The sequence below is a fragment of the Talpa europaea genome (genome assembly GCF_964194135.1).
Source record: "Talpa europaea genome assembly, chromosome: 11".
NCBI lineage: Eukaryota > Metazoa > Chordata > Mammalia > Eulipotyphla > Talpidae > Talpa > Talpa europaea.
Window position 1 is genome coordinate 78,002,146 of NC_140078.1, and position 20,226 is coordinate 78,022,371.

Genomic DNA, 20,226 nt, shown 5'->3' on the forward strand with positions numbered 1-20,226 from the left:
AATTAAAATTTGAATAAATTCCATTTTAAATTAGCCACTTCCCTTCCTTAAAGCAAATCAAACTCATTACCATTCAATTCATATTCACTGAGCCCTAGCCTCTGTGCTCAGTCTGAAGCAGCTACAAAAATGAATACAACACAGGCCTTGCCCTCAAAGAGCTCACAATCTAGAGCACACATAGGCGAAAATATATAAAAACAGAAACAGCAAAATTAAAGTTATAGTAGAGAGAGAAATTAAGAACTATTAACTCCCGTTCTCACAAGTAGAGCATCCCAGAAGGTAACATTTGGCCTGGACCTTGAAGGATGAATAGGAGTTCACCAGGTCAGCAAGGATGAGGTTAAGTGAGCTTCCAGGCAGAGGGAACAGTCTGTGTGAGAGAACTGGCCTGTAAATACTGGGGGTCTTAGAGAATGGCAGGACTGTGTGACCAGCCCTTCAGAGGCAGTAATTAATGAGACAGGGGCTAGGCGAGGAGACGAAGTGTGAAAGACAGGTCGGTGAGTATGCCTGGGCCACGAACGGCAGACGGACCAGGTTGGATATCCTGCGGGAGTTAAGAGGGAACAGGGGGCTCGATACCACACAGGGATCCTACGGAGGCAGGATCTGGTGAGAAGCTTGTGGTCAACTAGAAAAGTTGGGCAGTGTGGGACTGGGCCAAAGGTGTAGAGGAGCAGGATGCCCTGGGGTGGGTGCCAACAAGAGTAAGGAGCTAGGTAGGAGGTAGGGGTGGGGGCTGAGGGCTGGGCCTGAGGCTGCAGAAGCTCTAGGCCCCAACTTGGCTCATGAGACTCCTAGTGTCAGGGAACACATGGAGCTTGCAGCTCTCAGTCTCTCTGGGAATGCTGCTTGGGAAGCAAGCTTTGCTACATGCAAAGGGGACGAGAGAGGTTTGGGAAGTCTGGTGTTGCTGCCTCAGGCAGAGAGGAGGGTCCTGGGCCCAGATGCCGGCGTCCAGGCCCGCGTCCCCGTGCAAGTAACCAAGAATAGGCCCATTGGGACCTGCACAGCCTATCCTGGATTACTTGAACGAGGCCACGGTCTTCGCCAGAGCCTTGGTCCTCCTCTTGGCGCCTGTGGCTTCATTCCCTCAGGAGAGAGTTTCTGACCCCAGCCCTGGGGCATTTATGGTCAACTCTGGAAGGGGGCCGGGGCAGCGGGCGGTTCCTATAATAACGGGCTGCCCATAACAGGTCAGGCCTCAAGGGTCACACTCACAGTCACATGGGGAAGGATTCATTTCTCTCTTAATTCTTGCCATGCCAGTGGGCAGCCTCCACTTTGTCTCATTTCTTTATAACACATGTAAACAAATGCAGAAACTTTAACTGCTTCTCAAATACTGAGTTAATTCAGTTGATGCGTTTCAAATGTTAAATGACCAAGTGTCCACATTTTGGCTCCCTGGCTTTTGAAAGCATGAAGTTTGGACAGGCTAGGGAAAGAGATGCTTTTCCCAAGGATGGCTTTTCCCAGGGACTGCCTTTCCCAGGACAGTTTCCTTGCAGGACTCCCTGGAAGACAGGGGAGAAAGCGAGGCCAGGGGATGGGAGGGTCTTGTGTTGCAAGAAAAAAGTCCTGGGCCAGGAGGCAGGAGACTGGAATTCTCACTTTAATTTTTTCCATGGTATGACATCAAAGCCAACTCTTTCTCTGGCTGAGCCTCAGTTTCCCCATCTAGACAAGGAAGTGGCTTGTACTAGCTGACTTCCAAGTCCTACCCGCTCTGACACATAACACCCAAAGGTGAGAGAGACTGACATTGTCACTGACATTGTTAAAGGAAAGACATCTCATCGTGCCTTAAGAGCCACGAGCTTTTCCTTCATGGGATATAAACACACCAGGCCAGAGGCTCTCTCCTTAAGCCTCTGAGGCTGACACGAAAATGGTTTGATCATCCCTATAGAAAAGCTAACAAAAGCACAGAGGCTAGTTTTCCTATAATATTTCCAATATGTTCATACAGGAAGCTATTCCCAGAGAAGTTACAAGCAGATAAGGGGGGAAAAAAAAATCAGAAATATGCCATAATGCATCTTTATTCAAAGCTGTTTACTGATCCAAAAACTTATACCCTTCCCCCTCCTCTTTTGGGTTGGGATTTGGCTAAGGAGTCACTGGAGGACATGGTGCAGGAATAACAAAATCAGTCTGGAGGGGCTGGTATTGGAAATGGACACCTTTTCCTGAGAATCCACCATAAGTGGGTGACTTGGGACACTGTGACACTTCCCTGTTGCCTGCTAGGAGGGTAGCTGAAAGCAATCATGTGAGGAAGTTAAGTATCAGACAATCACACCAGGCTGGTGGCAGGTATGGAAACTTCTAGAAGTCTGCATTAAATCAAAGAACTATTTGAACTTACAACCACATCTCATGTTTACAAACAGATTGCATTTTTCTTACCAACTCAGTAAAATAAACTCATCTGGGAGAAAAAAAGCATTTCTAAATCATTGTATTTTTTTTTTTTTTTAAGAAAGTGTTCTTTTTCTTTTGATTCAGCAATAAGATTATTACTGAAATAGAAATTTAGAAATAAAGTTCACAGGAGATGTAATTTCTAAAAATGTGCTAACTGAAACTCAGATTTAGCTTGGATATCTTACCTGATGTATAGTTCCATCAATTTCAACCGGAACAATAAAATCAGCATTACTAATAGGCTAGAAAGAAAAGAAACTGTAATTAATCTGTCTGAAAGAACAAAATTGGAAATTTTACCAAGAAAAAAAATCTCGCCTGGACCAACGTTTTTATTATTGGAAAAACAGTTCGGGAGAAGTATGTTAAAGCATGCCTTGGTTCCTTAAAATAAGCACAACCAAGAAAACACATTATTTTATATTCTGAATATTGTTATATTGTCAGCATCTTGGTCCAACCTCTTTATCACTCGTCTGGCCTCAGTGACAAAGAGCGCAGGTAGCCTGGGTAATGGGGCTCCTCAGAAACGCTAGCTCTTGCCTGTCAGGATGATGGAGAATCACAGCCACTGGGAGGGGGTAGGAGGGAGGGGGAAGGTGATGAGAGCCAGACAGTCCCAGAGGAGGACAGTGCTCCTCAGGGCGGGGGAACAATTTGTCCTTGCACCCAGGAGTTCAGGTTGCCCGGTGATAGTCTGTTTGGCAGGAGATGTAGAGCACATGAACCCAATTCACAAAGTGTGGGGTGCAGCCAGAGGCCAAGACCTTTGGCAGGCTCGTCCCCTCTTTGGACCCGGGTGCCCCTCTTCCATGGCTGTATTAATAGGTCTGATGAGTCCCAATGGCTCCACCCAGTCCTGAGCATCAGTGACTTCAGGTCTTGGCTGGCACAGTTCCCTGCCCTGGGGGGTGGAGTTAGCCCACCCTATACTGCTTTGCTCTAAATGACACACCACTCAGCACACCCACAAACTCCTGAATACTTAAGTCTTTGACAATATTAATGACACTTAAAATTCAAATATGACTCTTTAACAGTCACGATGTTCTCAATGATGGACTTGCTTTCTAAATGAAATTCCACGAAGAAAACTTCTCAGATCAACAGGTCCAAGCAAAGTAGCAGATTGCAAACTTCTGGGATAAGTAGGAGCCAGAGGGAAGGAGAATGTGTGAGGTGGCTAATGTGCAGGGTGTGGAGTAGGGTATGGGGTACAGAGTCTCTGATCAGACTCTGACTGGGCTCTACCGTTCAGGTTATCTCTGCATGTGTGTGTCCACACATTCTTCTTTGATGTGTAAACTGGAAAAAAATGTGGATTGTGAAATCATTACTAAGCACTAAGCAGACCACCGGAGGCTTAAGATTATCGTTTATTTACTCCTAAGGTTGGGAGGCCAAGGATGGGGCTGTTATTTTGTAATTTCACAACTAAAATACAGAACCATGGTTAAAGGAAAAAAAAAAAAAGAAAGCCCGAACAAATGAACTCTTACAAGGTATGAGATTGTGAAATCTTATTCCACAAATATACTAAAAAATCAACCCCCAGCCCAGAGCGAGTACTCTTCCTCAGGCCATTCCAAAGCCAGGTTCTCAACTTGTGTTTGTGAGCCTGTGTGCTGGACAGCTGTATATTTTCAAGGAGAGGTTCACAGCTTTGGGATACTCAAAGGGCTCTGAAATGTCTAGGACATTAAAATCATATGATAAAGACTATCCTGCTTACCAATGTAGGCATATCAGAGGAAAACCAGAAGATGCTGTTCATATCAGCTCATTGCATTAATGTCCTCTGAGCAGGCGTTGGGGCCACCAGGGGCTGCCAAGGCCCTGCCTTTGGAGTCATGAACCTCAGCAACCTCAGGTGGTCTGGTCAGCATCACACACCCTCATTTCTGCAGAGGTTGAGTGTTGGAAAACTTAAATCTCCTAAGTAAGGAGTAGGTCTCATTGATATTGGAAGCCCAAGATTTTTCCCCATACTAATTATGTTAATATTCAACTACTTGAGTTAATGCTCACCTAAGTTAATGAGCAACTGTTATTGGGATTTCTTTATAAACAGCAAAGTCATAAACGACCAACTACACTCTTCCATCCTTTTATTTTTTCTCTGCCAATACAATTGGGATCAGATCACAAAGAGTATTGTTTTTTTATGCTGATTTACCTTAAATGAACTGTGCACCAATGTTTCATCTAAATCAATGACCACACATTTTTTTCCATAGTCAAGCACCGTCACCTCTGGAAGGAGGAATTTAGCTGGTGGCTAAAGGGGAAAAGAAATCATTATTATTAGCTTTATGTAAAAGACAAAGCAATTCCCTTATCAATGTATTCTATTGTCAATGAGATTATAAGTGAAATCAAACATCTAAATGCCTGATCAATTACATCATGAATTTTAATAAATCAATGGGAATAGTTTGCAACTGAAATTTTACCAAACAAATACTGTGCCATTAACTGAATGGCTACTAAGAGGGCCTACCTAGGCTTCTGAGTCAGACAAAGCTGGATGTGCACAAAGCTCTGTCTCTTTCTTGGTGTGAACTGGAATAATAATTTGAAGAAACTACAGACCAGTGAAGAATAACTCAAAATGACCCCTAATGATAGAAAACAAATAAAATGGCCCAGATACTGTTACCTACCTTGTGCCTGCCCCACTGCGATATAATATTGAGTGAAAGTGGCATTTTTATACCTTGAATTCTCTGTCTCTGGAAGTTATACTTTAATCCACATGCGGTATTAACTAGAAAATAGATTTATATGTCTCTGTAGTAGTTGACTCTACTCTTGTGATAAAGAGGTCATAAAGAGTTAACAAAATCTAGATATCTTGTCTTCATTTAGAATATTTATTTCTTTGGGACTTGCCATTCTAGAAATGATTTGAAGTATTTCTGTTTACTTTCTGGCATATTCAGTGTCTAAGGTTAACTAGCTAATTTTCTATTCTGGAAAAAGGTCAAGCTCGTTTAACATTTGATGCAAAACAAAACACAAGAAAATTATCTGTCCCAAGTCACTGAAGAATGGGCAATTTGGTTTATTAAACAGAAAAAGAACTAAATCAAGACTATTTCCTTTTAGGGAATGGCTATTCCATGCCCCCTCCCCCTTTTTAATTTAAACTGAATGTTAGTTAATGTTAATTTTGGACTTTGGCTGGCTCAATAGAATGTCCTACCGGCTGTCAACAGGTTAGGTAAATCTGCAAGTGTAGTGATCATCTGGGGAGGGGAGTACTGTCCAGGGCTGACCAGGATGAGGCTCATGTGGGGATATGAACATTTCTAACCCTAGAGGCGTTCTCTTGAGTCAGATGGGGTGTTTCATTCTCTCCAACACCAGCCAGAAGAAAAAGCCTTTCCGGCCTCTCAAGAACTCCCTTGGTTCTAGTGAAAGCTCACCCCGCAGAATAGCCCTTTGACACTGGGAGGAAATGTCCCTTAGACATGGGCATGGATTTGGGGTTCTATAAAGGACCCTGTTCTTCATTGTAAATCAATAAGTAACCAGATTATTAATAAGTTAAAATAAACTTACAAGAAGTTTTGAGGGAAAAAGTTTTTCAAAAAAGCAAGGGTATGGGGTGCAAGTGTATGGGGAATATAACTAAAATGAAAATGCATACATTGTGTAAAAATGTAAAATGATGTAAGAATAATATAAAATAAAATATTTGAAAAAAAAAAAAGCAAGCTCTATAAGTGAGCTCTATAAGTGAACATAATCGATGAGTTGGTTTATTTTTGTTTGGCCCAAAGCATAAAGCATGCTGTGACTAGAATAAAATTTGTTTTAATTTTTTATTATACAATTATGTAATAAAAATACTCATTTTAAGAGTAAGACATGTAAAACACAACTATACCTATTTCTATGCCTCCCACACTTCTCCCCAGATGCTCCTCTTTTCAGTGTGGCATCTATCAGTCCAGTCATTTCTCTGAGTTTATATACTAAAGCATTTTAACTTTATGTAATTGCTAGCCTGAAAAATAAGGGTCTAGAAATTAATTTCCTAGCATATCTGAAATCATCAAAAAGCTGCCACAAGTGGCTCAGTCATTTTTCCAAACTCAAAAGAAAAATAATTTTCTTAGCATAAGCATATTTAACCCACACTTTACAAGCATTCTCTATGTTAACGGTAAGTAAAGACCCCTACTATACTACAGTAACAGAGGAAAGAGTGAGAAGGGTGAGACTCATACTAAGCAAGCTATTGATTGAGCATTTGTGCTGCAGAGAACAAGGCCAAGCTGAGAGCAATAGGCTAGGAGGATTCCATTAACCCTCAGCCTGTTTCTTAAATGCACACAGCTTCTGAGTTCTTGGTTTGAGATTAATGCAAATTCTTCAGCCACTGGTAAGCATTCTACTCTACAGCTGTGTCCTTGGAACATGCAAGGACACTATATAATTGCAATAGCGCCTTGTTACTTCAGCTGATGTGCTCAGGTGATGCTGAAATCATTAACTAAAATATTTCCTACAGCAAATTTTCTTGTAGGCCATCATAAAGCTGAAGAAGAGAAACACCAGCTATATCAGGAAGTGCCTTTACTATGCAAAATCTCTTGCTCCAAAGCACATGGAAGGAACTACCAGATGGGTGGAGGAAAGGGTCAGTGGCATAGGGGTCAGGTAGGGATCAGGTGGATGGGCGTCAGTGGGAGGAGGAAGAAAGGACCATGGCTTCCCATCTAAGGTCTGCGATAGTCACTCATTCCAGTTCTCTTCCTGGGAGGAGATTTGACATTTCCTGTCTTTGGTCATGATCTGGTAGTCATGAATATTTAACGCAAGGTTCTTTTTTTTAATTACCCAACCCAACCCCCAACCCTCATAGAGGTACCTCCTTTTTTTTTTTTTTTTTTAAGATTTATTTATACATGCACTGGGTACAGTCAGAAGCGCAGGAGGGTAAGAGAATTCACCAGAGCCAAAGCGGGGAATAGAAGAGGCAGACTGACGAAATACACTGCTGAGGGGAGCAGCGGGTGCTGCAGGAGAGGTCTGTGCGCCATGTGGGACCCTCGCCCAGTGGCCGGGGATCGAACTGGCACTGCAGAGGGCTGCGGGCAGCTTTGCAGCCCAGCGCTCAACTGCTGTGCCACCAGGGAAGGCCCCCCCCCCTTTTTTTTCTTTAATAGATGTACCTCTTCTGGGTGCATTATTTTGTTTTTTCTGTATTCAAGGTCTGCACTGCGCAGGAGCAGGGCAAAAGAGACTCCAGACTGGCTTTAACTAGAATAATTGCTCTGCTCATAGGTTCTCCACCAGACTTTGGGACAAAAAAGCATATATGACTTTTAGTAAATGACTGCTTAGTAAAAGACTTAGAGAAATGGCACAGAAACACAAATGCTAACCAAAAAAATGTCTTCTTTCCCCCTCCAGCATTTTTATGGCTCGACTGCACTGCCAACCTTGTGTTTTTAGGCATCAGTGCCCAGGTATGCTTCCAGCAGGAGTATGGGAATGGAATGTCGGGTCACAGTCCAGGTGCATTCCTTACTGGGGTCAAAGCACTGGAGTGCTACCTTCAACCTGGGTGACCCAAACCTCAATAGTTTCTAAACCTGTTCTTCTGCATTTTTTTCTTATCCCTAATAACTAACTTTCAATAAACAGGCCCCGAGGCTTGCTATTAAGATGTAGTTGTGGAGGCCTCGAAATCCCAGCTCATAGTGGGAGACAGAGGTTACTAACTGGAACATTTAGCAAGTCCAGATAAAGACATTTTCACTAGGTGTGTCCAAGATGGATGTATCCAATAAATGATGTCAAGACAACTGATTTGCCATTTGGAAAAATAAAGAAATTACTTAATGCCCTATACCAACATAAATTCCATATGGAGCAAAGGCTTAAGTGTACAATAGTAGGGGAAAATATGGTTACAGTCATAGAGTGGGGGCCTCTTTCTAAGCATGACATAAAATTCAGGAATCATGAAGGATAAGATTAGTACATCTGCCTATACAAAATGAACCTGTGACCAAAAAGATTATAAATAAGGCCAACATATATATCATAAATTTGGGGAGAAGTGCTAATTTCCTTGAAATGTAAAAAGAAAATGAATATAGTATAAAAATGCAAAGAAATAAATATGGAAGAAAAAGACCTATGAACAATAAGTTTGTGAAAAGATGTTCATACTCAGTCATAAGGAAATGCAAATCAAAGCAACACATTAATACCATTCTTTACTATCAGATGAGCAATGATGAAAACATTTGATAATTGGCACTTTGGGTAAGAAAATGGGAAATCGCATGTAGTCTTCATGGGAATGTTAATTAGGCTTTTGGAGGATGATTTGGCTTTAACCTACCAAAAATGTAAAATATAACCTTTGATTTAGCTTTTCCACAGTTAGGAGTCTATCACATGGATACTAGTGCTCCCAAATTTATAAACACACATGCAAAAGAAGTCTAAGATAAGTATTTATAACTGATGGGAAGTGGAAACTATGAGGTAGATCTTGTGTGTTAATATTGGAAAGATGTTTAAGGTATCTTGAGAAAGGCAAAAACAAGACTGCAAAACTCTCGTTCATGTAAATATGCTCCTGTTTACTCACAAGATTTCTGGAAGGATATATAGGAAATATTAAAGGTGGCTATTCCACGGAGTGCAACGTAGAGGATTTTTTCCCCCTCCACTTTAATCTTTCGGTATTTTTTAAACCATGAGTTTGAATTATTGCTTGCAGAATATTCAAAAGAATTGCATGTATAAACAGAACAGAATGTGAATGGAAAAAGAGGGATAAAGTGAGCAGCAGAGGTAGGGACCCTGAGTAGAAATGCTCTGGTCACAAATGGGCTCAGGGATCGCCTTCATTTCAGGACCCGGAGAAAGCTTTCAGGAGGATGTGGGACCTTGTTTGGAGACTGCATAACTGGATTTCTGGTCCTTGGGGACTCCCCACATTCACCAGCTCCCCCAATGGTACAGAAAGGGCAGGACTGCTCTGTTTATATGACAAACAGCCTTGATAGGTGGGTGGAGATTTGGTGGAGGATCCTAAGGCTTGAGTCCTGGGGCCAAACTGGCCTTCAGATGGACTTGGGTTCAGTCCTGCATACTAAGCAGGCAGTGGCAATGCAAAACTGCTTTTTTGGAGGTTAACATTCAAAGATGTAAGGCTTTGTTTTTCTACAAGCTATTTTAAAAATTTAAGGCTGACCTGGAGTCTCACATGGAAGAGACTGTCAACAGTTTATTGATCTAATACTGGGCTAAATAACATGGGAATCTTTCTCTCCTTGATTATTTCATTCTGGGAATCCAGACTTAGTCTAGCTTGGTGGGAAAAAGAGTCATTTTCCTCAGTAGAAATTTTACCCTGACAAATGCTGTGATTAAACAATTAACTTTACAGATAGCAATGAATTTACTTTCAGAAAAAAGCAAAGTACTACTGAAGCATCAGAAGTAGGGGGAGAGATGCCACCTGTCATCTGTTTAAGATAAGCCCCTTAGCAGGAAAAACACATGAAACTACTTTGTGTAAAGGTTAAAAAGAGACCTCTGATATCAACTCCTTTGGGGATCCTACTTAAACACTGGATAAGAAATCGTCCTACTCCACCAATGTTTTTAATAATTTTTCCCCAAAAGCCTAATCCCAGGCAGGCTGGCAAAGTCAGAGAGTCAGGCCACAAAACCTTGCAACTTGTTAGCCAATGGAGAGTTGAATTTTTGAGAAAAAAGAAAATACTGAAAACTTTCTGGGCAGTTTATAAGTGATACACGTTACCAAATTTGGACTCAATCTGTCCTAGTGAAATTTCATTCCTTTTAAGATTGCTGTGGTTCTTGGATATTCAAGGAAATTGTCAACAAGACTAAGGAAAGACAGGTGAATAGATTTGAATGAATCAAAATCAGATTATCTTCATAGATTAAAGTATCAATTGATCAATATCTTTTAAAACCTAAATCCTCTCTCAGGACACAGGAATGTTTGAAATGTCTCGTTTGATACAGATGTCTCAGCTGCAAGATTCTCTTGGGAGTCAGTCACCAGGCTGCTTGCTGACTGGCTTAGGTTGAAAGCTCAGGACAGGAGGAGAAGAGCAGTGTAGGCAACAGATGTCTAAGGGGTAAGTTAGGCCAGGCACAGAGCAGGACCTATAGAAGTGGGGTTGCGTCCTGCCAGCCAGGGATTACAACAGGGGTGATTTTTCTGATCTCAGAACTGCAGCCGCACTACTGACATAACTGAAAAGTCATGCTCACCTGGGACCTGGGTCAGGCAAGCCTAGTTGCACTGGGGTGGAACCTGCTGTAAAGAACCAGGTCTACCACGTCTGGGCAAAAGATGTTCTGCCAGTTTATGAAGCTGGGGAGCTGGGGCTAAGGCACTGGGGTGGGGAAGTGTGGATCTGCCTGTGCTTCCTTAGACTCGGAAACAGACCTTTTGCAGAGAGAAAGGAAAAGTGAAAATGTGGTTTGTAGATGCGAGTTGCCCTGCTCTTCCCGAGAAAGGAAATTCTCTCTGTGCAGAACTTCCGGCTCACAGTCTAAAGTGTAGCTTCATTTTTTCTTTTCAACAGAACAGAACTGTTTATATCACATGATAAAACTCAACGTGACCAAGAACATTAAAAAAAACTTTTATAGTGTAGGTCCAAAGCCACAAGATACTATGAAGTTTGAATAAAATTGGATAAATATACATACACTTGGTATGGGAATGACCTGCCTCTGGTCACCCTGAGGAAAAAGAAAAAAAAAATCATGTCAGATTTGAAGAGAACTAAGATCATCCACTCAAAAGAACTTCAAAGTACTCTTGAATACAGCAGCCATGAGACTTCCCTTCCCACCAAATACCTTGGTGGTGTTTAATGTATGGGAGGAACCCAAAGGCTTCCCATAGTTTAGGTACCGGTTCCACTCTGTCTTTTTAGACCCCCTCCTCCCTGGACAAACCAGGCTGAGTCCAGAGGCTCATTAATCATCTTGCTTATTCCCTTCCTCCCAGGAATTTAATCCTTAATTTAAAATGCATACTTTTCATTGAATGTATTACTCTAAGAACAGGCTTGTTTCTTTTATTATTATTATTATTAAAGATTTATTTTTATACAAGAACTGGGGTACAGGTCAGAGGTGCGGGAGGGTGAGAGGATTCACCAGAGACAGAGCGGGGAGCAGAACAGGAAGATGGACTGCTGAGGGGAGCAGCGGGCAAGACAGGAGAGGTCTGCTGCGCCAGGTGGGTAACTCCCTAGCCGGCTGGGATTCAAACCTGCGCTGCAGAGGCTGCGGATAGCTTCAGAGCACTGTGCTCAACCTGCTGCGCCACTGGGGAGGCCCTGTTTCTTTTATTTTTAAAGTTAGGTATTTCTCTAAAAAGACTAAGCCTCAAATCAACCCAATATGCAGGGAAAGGAAGACAAGCTGCTTAGCTTCTGAGGGACCCCCTGTTACCCCTGTTCTCTCCTCTGGCAGGACAGGGCAGAAGTGCAGGCAGGGCACAGGAGCTCCCTCATGGGCCACAGACATGGAAATGGCTTTCCCTTTAAGGGAACAGAACCTGTATTGACAGGGAGTCTTAAGAAAATTCAGGCCCCAAGAAAGGGCCTCAACCACTCCTCAGCCCTGGAATGCCACACATTCCAAACCTGGTTGATGGAAACACTTCATTTTAGTGTCACTAAGAAATGTTAATAAAAGAACAAAATGGAGCGTTTCCAGTTTCTGTGTTTCTTTCAGGTATCAGGACAGGAGGAATGTGGCAGCCTCACAGTTGCTGATGAGGAGATGCACCCCCACACTGAAGGGTCTGTGACAGATGTACCCGTTTCGACTGAGGGGGTCACTGGTGACAGGGTGTCATGGAAGGGGCCAAATCTGACTGTCAACAGTGACAAGTGCTGACGCCCTCTGAGCTCCACTCTGACTTAGGACCACTCAGCAGCTTCTCTATTATCTGCAGTTTCCAGTCATTACATCAGCAGTGGAACAGCAACTACGGTCTCCTGTTGAGAAGATCTTGGTGGCTTTTTCCTTTTTCAGGACACTTGGGGCTTGTCTTAAGGATTCTACACTGTCTTCAGTCATTCAAAGCAGAGCCGTGCTTTCTTCAACATGATGGTGCAATCAAATCAAAGCCCAGTTTTCAAGAACTTATGCAGAAAAGTTCCTTTCAGAAGCTCTTAAATAATAGCCCCAAATCTGGACCTAGGAGCAGATCACTGTTCTTGATGGGGCGATTTTAACCAGATGCTCATAAACCCTTGGTGAGGGTAGGGTTTCTCAACCTCAGCACTACAGAAATTTAGACCCCGTCACTCTTGCTGGGGGCAGGGGTGGACTCCTGCGCACTGTAGGATGCAGAACAGCATTCCTGGTCTCTACCTGGTCTTTACCACTAGAAGACAGTAGAACCTGCCCCGCCCCCAACAGTGACAATCAAAAATGTCTCTGACATTGCTAGATGTTCCTGGGAGTCAAACCAGTCTCTGGTTGAGAACCACTCCTCTTAAGGGAGAGGCAAACACCTATACACACCTACACATAGGTGTGGGTGTTGATGAGATGAGCGCACCAGTGATGGGATGAGAGCACACCAGTGATGGGAGATGACAGCCACACACCCGAAGGGCTTGACAAAATAGACTACGACTAGGGCCTCCCATGGTGGCGCAGTGGTTGATCGCTGGGCTGCAAAGCTGCCAGCAGCCTTTTCAGAGCCAGTTCGATCCCGGCCACCCGCGAGGGTCCCACATGGCGCGCAGACCTCTCCTGAGGCGCCCGCTGCTCCCCTCGGCAGTGTATTTCGTCCATCTGCCTGTTCTGCTCCCTTCTCTGGCTCTGGTGAATTCTCTCACCCTCCCGCGCTTCTGACTGTACTCAGAGCTTGTATAAATAAATAAATAAATCTTTAAAAAAAAAAAAAGTTAGAGCCTCTTTTTTTTAAAAGAAAAAAACAGACTATGACTAAAGAGACGTTACATGTATGTAAGTGTGTGTACACATGGGTCTGCATGTATTAGTGAGTGTTCAGCAATCATTTTACTATCTTTGCCCTTGAAAGTCCTCCGTGGTCTTTGTAATTGAGATCTTCAGGGAAGTGACTCTTCCAGGTCCTGGCAGGGATGGCAGATACTTGCATTTTGGGGAACTGGCTTATAGGTCCAGGTTGTAACTGTGATAGTGGCAATAGTTGCCACCCCATGTCACTGCTGCGGATGCACTTTGAAACTGAGAGGCTCCAAATCCTCATTTCCTCCAGGGCAAAGTAAACACCCAAGGTGGCTAGAAACCTAGAGGCCAGCTGTTGTTCACAGTCCTCCTGCTTCTTTTGGCATGCTGGGAGCCAGGCACAGCTGGGGGACCAGCAATAGAGCAGAACTGAAATCTGCTGCAACACTTAATGGGCCTGGGATTTGGGCTCCAGGGATCCTGGCTGCAAATAGCAAAGGGTCCTCTTCCAGAAATGAGATGCCCCACTTAAACATGGGCTCTTTCCATGGGTCTGGTCTCCCAGACTGAATTGGGAAGTGTTATGCAAATGAGGCAGAACCTCCCCTTCAGATTTATCTAAGTTAACTTAATTCCTTAAAAAGCTACTTTGATAAACGCTAACCAAAGGAAGTCCAGTTGTGCTCAGCTCTGCCTCTAAAGGACTTTATTATCTGATATACACAGTTGAGTATTCCAGGAAGTCGCCGGGGGTCACACAACTTTCTCATGTCATTTCCTCTTGGCAGATACTATTTTAAAATAACTTTTACTATAATGGCAGTTAATCTTTTCTCCCCCCCCCACCTCCCCCCCTGCAACAGATATAGGATATAAAGTATTTATCTTTCACTAATGGCGATTTGGTACAGAAGTGACTTTCACCTGGGAGGAGAGAATGAGGTAGGCAAACCAGGGGATGTCAGAATCTCCGGCTACAATAGGGTTGATAGTAATGGAATCTCATACATATTCCACTGGTAGATTTTTTTGACACCAGTGTAGAGGCAGGTTTAATATCCCTTAAGTCAGTTTATCTTTCATTATTTTTCCCCAAAAACTTTTTAGCTATTCTTAGACATTTTCCCTCCTATATGAGTTTTAATGTCTTTTTTATCCAGAAACACAGCATATTCTTCACAAATAAGAGCCACCATATCAAAACCTTTTCATAATTCTATTTTTTTGTTCTCAGGATTTTGGGTTTTCTATGTAAAGAATCATGTCATTTGCGGGCCTCCCCGGTGGCGCAGCAGTTGAGCGCTGGGTTGTGTAGCTGCCCGCAGCCTCTGCAGCGCCGGTTCGATCCCCGGCTGCTCCCCGGCCACCGGAGGAGGGTCCCACATGGCGCACACACCTCTCCTGCTGCCCGCTGCTCCCCTCAGCAGTGTACTTCGGTGCTTCTGCCTGCTCTGCTCCCCGCTCTGGCTCTGGTGAATGCTCTCACCCTCCCGCGCTTCTGACTGTACCCAGTGCTTGTATAAATAAATAAATAAATCTTTTAAAAAATCATGTCATTTGCAATTAAAACTAATTTTGTATCTTTTCTATATTTATACCAAATATTTCATTTTCAAAAAAATTACTTCATTTTCTTATCACTTACTAGCCAGAAATCTACTAATTCTCTTTCTGTGTTGTTGGTTTTTTTTTTTTTTCCTTGGAAGATAGCTTTTTATCATGTCTGAATATTTTTTTTCCCTATGTATTTGGCAGTATTGTTAACTGGTATTGAAAAGGTACATGGCTATTATACACCAAATTTATTAGACCTTTTATCATAATAAAATGTCCTTCTTTCTCTTGTTGAATAGTTTGGGGCCTTATATTCTGTTTTGTCTGATATTAATATTACCACTTTGATTTCCTTTTTTTTTTTAAAAATCTGCTTTACATATTTTACCTGCCACTTCATTTTCCACCTTTTTTTTTTTAATGACTATGTTAGAATAGGGCATAAATTATTAGCCACCTACTATAATAGTCATTAGCACTATTCACCAAATAATTTCAGCTTTCTTTCTGGGCACATGGTAGAATTATACTTCCATGCCCTTTGAAGTTAGATGTTGTCATGTGACTTGCTTTGGCCAATAAAATTTAGGGCAAAATAAGGCATATTTTACTTCTGAGTAAAAACTTTAGAAATCAGTACGATTCACCACATTTTCTTTTTTCCTGCTGAGACCATCACAGAAGCAAAGAGATGAAGCCTTTTTCAGTCTAGGTCCATGAATAAGGATGAAATGGAGTGATGCCAGGCAATAATGGTAGGTATTAGTCATATGTGGCTAATGAGCATGTGAACTGTGGCTAGTCTAAATGAAGATGTGCTGTATGTATAAAACACATCAGATTTTGAAGAACTAGTAAGATAAAAAGAATGAAAATTTTATCTTGCTGATAATACATTCTACTGATGACATGTCAAAATAATTCTTTGGACATATTGGGCTAAATAAATTATTGAAATTAATTTTATCTTTTAGAAAATATTTTTAAAGTTTGGCTGCTAGAATATTTAAATTACACACATCATATTTCTGTTGAATTGTGCCACAGGGTAAAAGATCCAGGCAACCCATGATAAGCATGTAGCATGAATGAAAAATCAATTTGTACTGTTTGAAGTGTTTGAAGTTTTGGGGATTGTTACTGCAGGAAAACTAAACTCACACCAGTACTCATTCCTCTCTCCTCTTTTCTGAAATGAGCTCTACCTGTGTTGAGGTTAGGAACATACCAGTCTAAATTCTCTGTCTTTCAGGCCCTCCGTGCTGCTGGAGGGTAGCTATGTGACAAAGTTCTAGTCAATAGGCAAACAGAAGGCTCCTAGGATTTTCTGTGAAAGCACAGACTTTCCAGGAACGGGACAGACATGGTGAGTGCAACTCCTCCCTCTCTTCTTGCCTCAAAATGTAGATCTGATGTCTGAAGCCTGTGACTTTGAGACAATAAACCACAAGACGAAGGCAAACATGCCAAGGAGGGTAGAGCAGACAGAGGTAAAGACAGAAGAGCAGAAACAAGGAGGGTCCCTAATGGCCTCATGGGGCATCTCAGCCAACCCCAGGAACTACCAGACATGGACTTTTTATGTGAGAAAAATAATCCCCTATTTGTTTAAGCTATTATTTGTCAGTTTTCTTTTACCAGCTGCCAAAATCATTCCAATCTGATACATGTATTTTCTTGGAACAGCACACAGACAAATTTGTCAAGCCAATCTGATAGTCTTGATCTTTTGTTAGGAGGGATTTAGTTTATTGAACTTGGTTTTATGCCTGCTCTTTATGTTAGGTTTACTATTTATTATGCTATTTGTTCTTTTTTTTCATTCCTTAATTTTCTAATTGTGCTATTTGTTACAGTTCTATTCCTAAGTCATATTTATTCCTATATTTTCTATAATTATATTGTAACTGAATATCAATCTTACCCTTTCTCTGAATCATTACCTATTGAAAATGTACTGCTTTTGCCTTAGTAGATAAATGGCATTTCAGTCACATATAGAATTTTTGGTTTGTAATCCCTTTCTTCCACTAGCCTGCAACAATTTTTCATAGCCTTCTTGCTTTCAGAGTTGCTGATGAAACTGGTACTAGTATAATTCTCATTTATTTGAAAATAACTGGTTTTGGTAATTTGCAAGATTTTCTCTTTATCCTTAAATTCCAGAACTTCAAGAGCATATATCAAGTGGTGTCCCCCTACTTGTCTAATCTTGCAGTAGGCTTGCTAAACCCTTCAATCTGCACATTCAAGTTTGTTTTTTTTCCCAGCTCAAGAAAAATTTCTTCTATCACTTTTCTTGCTGGAACTTCTATTTACTTTCATGTTAGGTGTCCTAAGTATCTCTTTTCTCTGCCACAATTACCATCTCTGTGCTTCTGGTCTGCACCGTAAGACCCTTTTTTCCATTTGCTCTTCCAGAACATTAATTCATTGCTCAGTAGTGATCATCTCATTCTCCTTTTCCTTAATTTACTGAATTTTTATATTTAGAAAATACAGAGGGTGGCCATGGGATTTCTTTCTAAGTGCTAGAAGTCATTTAAGGTCTACAATTCATTTCCTGAAATAGCATTTCCTGAGTTGTCTATTTTTCATGGTCCAGCAGAGCCCAAACTGGCAAGCCACAAAGAGATGAAGAGAGTTCCTGTGCAACTGGGCTCCTCGAGGGCCAGGACCTAAAAACAGCTTATCAGTGCAGCTCCTCCAATGGCCACACACAAGTGGGCACCAGGAACCTTTCCAAGGAGGCCCACAGGTGCCTCCTGGCCTCTACAGCTCATATGTTTCAAATCTGTCCTAGGTCTTTAAGAGATAAGCACTGTCTGTTGGTGGTTTCCCCATTATTCATTGAGGACCAGAGAGAATGAGTACTGAATGCTCTTTCCCCGGTAGACGTCAGGGAAACTGGAGTCATTGGTGTACTTTCCAGGCTCTGCAGCAGGCTCACCTGGGTTTATCCAAAGGGGAGTTAAAAATGGTCAGAGTCTGAGATGAGAAAGTCATCTTCCCAGAATCCTCTTCCTTACATCCATATGCATTTTAAACCAATTTATTTTCTACTCAAAAAAATAATTAAAATTTATTTTGTAAATATTGGAAACAGCAAAAAAAAGGTTTTTTTGGGGTCATTTATCATCCTCTATAAATAAATGCCTGTGTTCATGTGAATATGACTATATGTACTATAGACACATTCACCTACAATATTTTAGTTTTTTTGCTCTAAGTGTCATATTGTGAATCTTTCTCTAAATCAGTAATATATACAACACATCATTTCTAACAGCGATGTACTGTTTGTTTGTATGATTATTCTACTGGTCTTTTTTTTTTAGATTTATTTATTTATTTATACAAGCACTGGGTACAGTCAGAACCATGGGAGGGTGAGAGAATTCACCAGAGCCAGAGCAGGGAGCAGAGCAGGCTGAAGGACCAAGGTACACTGCTGAGGGGAGCAGTGGGCAGCAGGATTGGTCTGTGCGCCATGCGGGACCCTCCTCCAGTGGCCGGGAGCAGCCGGGGATCGAACCGGTGCTGCAGAGGCTGCAGGCAGCTTCGCAACCCAGTGCTCAACTGTTGCGCCACTAGGGAGGCCCTCTCCTGGTCTTTTACTGTCTATTTTTGATCATCAAGTTGCCTCAATTTTACATCTTTATCTATGGGTAGTATCTTATGGCTGAATATTTGCATGTCCCTAATTATGTCAATATTAGTAACACCTACAGAAAGGTGTTACTAATTAACACTGTTACATAACAGATTTTTATCTTCCTTCTCTCTTGCTACTCCATGCCAAGCCCAAATATTTTTTAAAATATCTTTTATATTTTAATATATAGCAAAGAGTATTTTTAGTTTGCATTTCTTTGATGATTAACCATCGAACATTTTTTAATGTTTACTAACCAACTGTATATCTTATTTTGTGTAATGCCTATTAATGTTCTTTGTTCACAACATTTGGGACACAAAAGTTTCATGATTTTTGTGTCCTAAATCTCTACTATCTGCATAATGAATACTCCTCATTTCTTATTTCAGTGATTTTTACTCGAAATTCAATTTTAACTGAGCTCAATACTGTTACCTCTGCTTTCTTCTTGCCTATATTTGTGTGATGTCTTTGTGTATTCCTTTGCCTTTAACTGTTCTGAGTCACTTTGTTTATCAGGAAATGTGTGTCAGCATGTGAGCAGAATTTTTTTGCCTGTTATGACAACCTGACTTAAAAATTTTCACTTAATACACAGAAAATATGTAACAAATATGTCTGTTATTAAGCAAGGCATTCGAATCCATTTCTATTTATGGTTGTCTCTTTTCTGTGGCTCTGTTTTTGCATTTGTATTTCCACTTCTTTGCCACTGGGTCTTGCATTTCATGTCAACGTCCCAACAGAGAATGTTATAAAATACGAAATGAGGTTTCTAACTCTCATGAAATATATTCTTCAGTTGCTAAATGGGAAGGACTGAGATAACTCTTGAACAACAAAAATGACTTTTTTGGTTATTTCAACTCTTTAATTAAATGGCTGTGGCACACATATTGTCATAGACCCTTATTGAGGATATTGATCAAGGATGGGCCAAATGTGCAGTTCCTGCAGTTTTGCCGAGTGCCCAGTTCCATCAGCACTGACCTTCTGAAGCCCACCGTTCTCCTCCACCAGTGGCGGAAGCACACTGGGGCTGCTGACGGGCGTGGCCTCCACATTATAATCACGGAAGCAGCAGAAGAAAGAACTCAGGATGCTGCGGCTCCTCTGCTTTTTTAAGCTGACGTTGCACTGGGATGCTGGGAAGAAAAAGAGAGCACAATGTGGCCAACTGCAGCATGTATTCTGTTAAGGCAGCATGAAAACCCCAAGTGTTGTTGCTCCCCAGAGCCTTGATTCCAGGAGACCAACTCACAATAAGAAGATGAGGGGCCCTAGGAAGTCACTCTAAAAGACTGTTAATTTAACATCTGAATCCTACAGGCCAGCTGGTCAGTGGAGACCAATCTTGCCGAGTCAGGCACCACCCGCAGTCCTGAACCCAGCAGGTGCAGCCTTCTGATCCTGCCCTAAGCACTCCTACAAAACAAATATCCTTTCAGGCACTAATCAGACTGGACACTCAGAGAAGAATTTCTCCTAAGGGTATTAAGAGTTACTCTGAAACTTGGTTCTCAGACCTACTCCTTGGTCACCATGGAAAGGACTAAATTCATGGGTTAAGACATGAGATATGTATGACCACAAAGGAGTCCCCC

At 41.8% G+C, this 20,226-nt stretch overlaps 1 protein-coding gene across 4 annotated transcripts in view; it reads right to left on the bottom strand.

Annotated features, from left to right (window-relative positions):
- The window catches only part of CTDSPL (CTD small phosphatase like), a gene marked incomplete at both ends in the record, with an annotated part of 112,051 nt that overhangs the window by 9,796 nt on the left and 82,029 nt on the right, over window positions 1-20,226 (bottom strand). For 3 of the 4 annotated variants that reach the window (XM_084247605.1, XM_084247604.1, XM_084247603.1), the window contains 4 exons: window positions 2,622-2,678; window positions 4,613-4,714; window positions 11,161-11,193; window positions 19,613-19,767. In XM_084247605.1, coding sequence (XP_084103731.1) covers window positions 2,622-2,678; window positions 4,613-4,714; window positions 11,161-11,193; window positions 19,613-19,767 — 347 coding nt within the window. The remainder of the gene's footprint in view (window positions 1-2,621; window positions 2,679-4,612; window positions 4,715-11,160; window positions 11,194-19,612; window positions 19,768-20,226) is intronic. The other variant, XM_084247606.1, reaches the window with a different exon arrangement.